The sequence below is a fragment of the Physeter macrocephalus genome, chromosome 7 (genome assembly GCF_002837175.3).
Source record: "Physeter macrocephalus isolate SW-GA chromosome 7, ASM283717v5, whole genome shotgun sequence".
In the NCBI taxonomy this organism is placed as follows: domain Eukaryota; kingdom Metazoa; phylum Chordata; class Mammalia; order Artiodactyla; family Physeteridae; genus Physeter; species Physeter macrocephalus.
In genome coordinates, this window is record NC_041220.1 from 78,339,459 (window position 1) to 78,345,267 (window position 5,809).

At 43.2% G+C, this 5,809-nt stretch overlaps 1 protein-coding gene across 18 annotated transcripts in view; it reads left to right on the top strand.

Annotated features, from left to right (window-relative positions):
• APBB2 (amyloid beta precursor protein binding family B member 2) overlaps positions 1-5,809 on the top strand; it is a 386,035-nt gene that overhangs the window by 309,027 nt on the left and 71,199 nt on the right. For all 18 annotated transcript variants that reach the window (XM_055086069.1, XM_055086072.1, XM_055086075.1 and 15 more), the window contains one exon: positions 4,507-4,653. In XM_055086069.1, coding sequence (XP_054942044.1) covers positions 4,507-4,653 — 147 coding nt within the window. The remainder of the gene's footprint in view (positions 1-4,506; positions 4,654-5,809) is intronic.

Genomic DNA, 5,809 nt, shown 5'->3' on the forward strand with positions numbered 1-5,809 from the left:
TCTAACTGGTGTGAGGTGATACCTCATTGTAGTTTTGATTTGCATTTCTCTAATAATTGGTGATGTTGAGCAGCTTTTCATGTGCTTCTTGGCCATCTGTATGTCTTCTTCGGAGAAATGTCTATTTACGTCTTCTGCCCATTTTTTGACAGGGTTGTTTGTTTTTTTTTGATATTGAGCTGCTTGAGCTGTCTATATATTTTGGAGATTAATCCTTTGTCCGTTGATTCATTTGCAAATTTTTTCTCCCATTCTAAGGGTTGTCTTTTCGTCTTGTTTGTAGTTTCCTTTGCTTTGCAAAAGTTTTTAGGTTTTTTTAGGTCCCGTTTGTTTTTGTTTTTATTTCCTTTACTCTAGGAGGTGGATCAAAAAAAGATCTTGCTGTGATTTATATCCAAGAGTGTTCTTCCTGTGTTTTCCTCTAAGAGTTTTATAGTGTCCATTCTTACATTTGGGTCTCTAATCCATTTTGAGTTTATTTTTGTGTATGGTGTTAGGGAGTGTTCTAGTTTCACTCTTTTACATGTAGCTGTCCAGTTTTCCCAGCACCACTTTTGAAGAGGCTGTCTTTTCTCCATTGTATATTCTTGCCTCCTTTATTTCCCAGCACCACTTATTGAAGAGACTGTCTTTTCTCCATTGTATATCCTTGCCTCCTTTGTCACAGATAAGTTGACCATAGGTGCGTGGGTTTATCTCTGGGGTTTCTATCCTGTTGCACTGATCTATATTTCACTTTTTGTGCCAGTACCATAGTCTTGATTACTGTAGCTTTGTAGTAGAGTCTGAAGTCAGGGAGCCTGATTCCTCCAGCTCCGTTTTTTTCCCTCAAGGCTGCTTTGGCTATTTGGGGTCTTTTGTTGTCTCCATACAAATTTTAAGATTTTTTTTGTTCTAATTCTGTAAAAACTGCCGTTGGTAATTTGATAGGGATTGCATTGAATCTGTAGATTGCTTTGGGTAGTATAGTCGTTTTCACAATATTGATTCTTCCAATCCAAGAACATGGTGTATCTCTCCATCTGTTTGTATCATCTTTAATTTCTTGGGAGTGTTTCCTTAATTTCTCTTTCAGATTTTTCATCATTAGTGTATAGGAACACAAGAGATTTCTGTGCATTAATTTTGTATCCTGCAACTTTACCAAATTCATCACTGGAATTTTGACTAGAGTAATTATAACAATTTATTATGCAAATTAGGACACTTTTAAGAGTAAAAGGAGCTGCTCTTAATAATTTTTCCAGAACAACAAGCATAAATCAGAACCATCCTGAGGATAATTGGAGCATAGGGTCACGCTAATTACACATCTTTCATTTTCCCCCTTTGATGACTCCTTTTAAGATGTATGTGACACTATTCATTTGCTCTTTCACTCAGCAATGCTCATGGAGTGTTTTCTATGTGCTAGGTATTCTGCCCGTATTATGTTGTTTTCTCCTTGTAAGAGCCCTCTGAGTTAACTATCATTATTATTCCCATTTTTGCAAATAAGAAAAAAATTGGGACTTTGTAAGTTACATGGCCAAGATCACAGTACCTGTAAGTCAGAGCTAAGATTATAATTTAGGCTGTCCCTGCTCTTGGGCCAGGTACACTCAAACTGTATTGACATCACTGACTGTGTTCCTGTGCCTCTTTGTGGACCCAGCCCCATCGGATACTGTCCCTCCAGCAAGCTCTCAGGCATATGGCAGAGTGGTTAAGAGTGAGGGCCCAGAAGTCACACTGCCTAACTTGAATCCTAGGTCCACCATTTATCAGCCTTGTGCTTCACTCACTTTCCTTTCTATAAAATGGGTACAGTAACTTAGTATTGACCTCACAGGGTTGAGGAGAGGATTAAATGAATAAATACCTATGAGGTGACTTCTGGAACTCACCTAACGATGGGGGCTAGTTGCCAGTGGAGCCCACCATTTTATTAGAGGGTTGGAACTTCCAGTTCCATGCCCACCTCCAGGGAAGGGAGAGGGCCTGGAGATTGAGTTCAGCCACCAGTGGCCAGTGACTTAATCAGTCGCACGTATTTAATGAAGCCTCCACAAAACCCAGAGGGCAGGGTTCAGAGAGTTTCCAGGCCAGTGAACACATGGATACTTGGGGAGAGTGGCACCTGGGGAGGGCATGGGAGCTCCGAGCCCTTTCCCCATACCTTGCCCTGTGCATCTCTTCCCTCTGGCTATTCCTGAGTTATATCCTTTTATAATAAACTAGTGATCTAGTATACAAAATGTTTCTCTGAGTTCTGTGAGCCACTCTAGCAAATTAATTGAACTCAGGAAGGGGGTCCTCCAAACCTCGATCTATAGCTGGTCGGCCAGAAGTACAGGCGACACCCTGGACTTGGGATTGGCATCTGAAGTTGGCGGAGGCAGGAGGTGGGGCGGGCAGTTGTTCGGGGGACAGTCTTGTAGAACTGAGCCCTTAACCTGCAGGATCTGACGCTCTATCCAGGTAGATGGTGTCAGAATTGAGTTGAATTCTCGGACACCCTACTGGTGTCTGAGAATCGCGTGTTGGTGTGGAGGAAAACCTCCACACATTTGGTAAAGGTGGAAAAGTTTGAGTTTTTCCATTATAAGGTGGTACGTAACAAGGTGAAAATGACGGGGGATGGCTGGGTTGTGGCGTTGTGAGTTTACTCACGAGGGACTGTGTTGGGAACCGACAAGGGAGGAAAGTTCCTGGGCATAGCCCCGTGAAGTTCTGGGTAAGGGGCTGCCCTTGCACCTGTGGCGTCCTCTTCCCCTTGGGCATTTTCTCTCCAGCAGAAACACATGAGCACATGAAATGTGAGGACATCTCCCAGAACCTTTCCCCAGGACACAGGGTCCTGAGTAGCTTTTGCAGTTGTTGTAGGGATATGACCTTCTCTTTTGGGTGTATTTGTAAAACGCATCATGTGTACCGTCAGTGAGCAGGGGCTGTTCCACTCCGGGTGGTGACCCAGGTACCCCAGTGCTTCCCCTTTAGGACGTGAGGGTCCACCTTCTGTTAGCGTAACTGGGTTGTCTTTGGTCTTTTCGTGGGTTTTTTTCCCCCTGAGAAAGTGTGATTAGCAATTCAGGAAGGAGGCACCAAGTCTGGGTGTGGGGTCTGAAACAGAGAAGGTTGAACTAGAGTGAATGTGGTCACTTTGGGACAGTTTACTGCATTTCTTCATTTTATTATGAAGTTCACTTTGGGGAACTTCAGAAGACACTGAGAAACAGCCTGTTGGCTCCACAGAAGTGTGGCACCTTATCTGCCCTCCTGTCCTTCAAAGGTGGTCTCTTCAATTGATGTGCAGCTCAGGAGGAGACCCGGGTCACAGGTCGCGGTGAGAAACCGCAGTTCCAGCCACCTGGTAAACCTGATGATTAACAGCTAGGCAGATGCTCTAGCCAGATCGCCCTCGTATGTCCCAGGAACTTCTTTCTTTATAAATATTTGGATTTTTTGCTTGTTACACTATGGATAATATACCTTCTGTATTTCTTAAAATTGAATACCTGAACTTTTAAAAGGAAGACAAGTAGTGTGATCTCAAATCAAATATCTCTAAATGATAAAAGAATAAATGGAATTTGTGCTCTAAGGTATCTCACAAGCCCGTCCATTCTGCAGGCTTTCAAGATTTGGTGCTAGTAACAAACGCTGAGACCTATCGTCATGAAAGCACATTTTCCCTCCTCTTTTTTTTTTTTTCATTTCTGGTTATTAGAGAATACATTTTGCCTCATTGTTATTAGAAACAAGTGACAAACATGTAGCTAATTCTTTCTCCCAGGTGCTTAACAAGTAACAAATTTCACAGGGGTTACATTTCTTACTATAAAAAAAAAACTGCCTTATACTAGATAAAGGTGCTTAGAAATGTTTATATCCATTAGCCCTGTAATTCTACTTCTAGTAATCTGTTCTAAGAAAAAAAACCTGAACACACTCACAAGCACAGACCACACACACACACACACACACACACACACACACACACACACAGAAAGTTAGGCAAGAAGATAGTTATTACTACATTTTTAAAAATTAAATTTGTTTATTTATTTATTTTTGGCTCCATTGGGTCTTTGTTGCTGTGCGCAGGCTTTCTCTAGTTGTGACAAGCAGGGTCTACTCTTTGTTGCGGTGCGCAGGCTCCTCATTGCGGTGGCTTCTCTTGTTACAGAGCACGGGCTCTAGGCGCACGGGCTTCAGTAGTTGTGGCGCACGGGCTTAGTTGCTCCTCGGCATGTGGGATCTTCCCGGACCAGGGCTCGAACCCGTGTCCCCTGCATTGGCAGGTGGATTCTTAACCACTGCACCACCATGGAAGTCCTACTACATTTTTTAATAGCAAAAAATAGCCACAATTTAATTTTCCCACAATCTGGGATTCGTTGCTAAATTAGATGATTGAACATTTTGTAGTCATTAAAGACGCATTGAGTACACCTTGTAGAGGATTTTAAGGTACGTTGACCTGTGGCCAGTGAGTAATCTCCTGTCCTCTGACTTTCCTCCTAGTGTTTTGCTGTGCGCTCTCTGGGGTGGGTGGAAATGGCAGAGGAGGACCTCGCCCCTGGCAAGAGTAGTGTTGCCGTCAACAACTGCATCAGGCAGCTTTCTTACTGCAAAAATGACATCCGTGATACAGTCGGCATTTGGGGAGAGGTAAGTAACAGGTGAAAATAATTAATAGCAGACTGGCTTGCATTCCACTCTGCTCCTCACAAAACCCCAGAGCTCTGAGAGCCCAGAGATTTGGTACTGAGGGCTGATGAAGGTATTTATCGGGGTCACTTTCCTATGAAGGCAGCTGGTATAGACATGATGCACCTGTGATGTACCTATTAGCCCTGCCAGAGCCCGTTGAGGACCGGGGCCCTGGGAGAGGGCATTTCTCGGTGTCTAAATGACAGGATCTACTTTGGTATCCTGAGTCCCCAAGGATCCGTGGATGGACTTAAGGGCCCAGAAACCCCCTAACCTCCATGCATAGTTGGATGTACCAGTCTACAAGAGCAGTTTTCTGGGAAGGAGAACCATACCTCTCTCAAAGTACATTCTCAAAGGGGAACGTGACCCCCACATATACACCCAAAAATGTTGTTGGCCCTTCTCTAAAAGTTGACACATCATCCTTTTATAATACAGTCTTCTTTATTTGCGATCTGAAAATCCACCTCCTACATGAGTTTTGGAATTGATACCTGTGTATTCTTTCTTACTGTGAAGAACAAAGCAATTCCAGTTGGAAATGGTAGTTGAGATCATTTCAGAAAGGAAAGTAATGAGTAAAAATACCAAATTTGTATAAACATCACATGAAATTGGAAAAGCCATATTCCTACCAAGCTCTGAGACCTATACAACAAGCACATTGGAAGCATCACGAGATAGTAGTCCGCGTGAATCCACTCTACTTGATCAGTCCCCAGTTAAGAGCATTGGCAGCGAAAGTTTGCTCTTTGACTGGGCTGTTAGGAGCCCCTGTCACCTTTTGTCCTAGCAGCACTGTCATAGCAGGAGGTAGGTTCCCAAGGCTCCTCATGGTAGAGTCCGTCTGCTTTAGAATGGGGCTGAGCTGCATCACCAACCAGATTTTTAGATCCCAGGCATCAGGGGAGAGGAGGAAGAATTTTCTCCTGCCAAGAAAAGGACACTTTTTCGGTATTTGCCTCTATTATCCTTTCACTGCGTTACCTTTCCAATACCCAGGCCTATTTCTCCCACCAAATTATCCATCTGTTTTCTCTCTCCTTCATTCAAAATGCTGTTCTACCAAAGGCATAGATCTCAGCTAGGATTTTTTTTTTTTTTTTTTTTT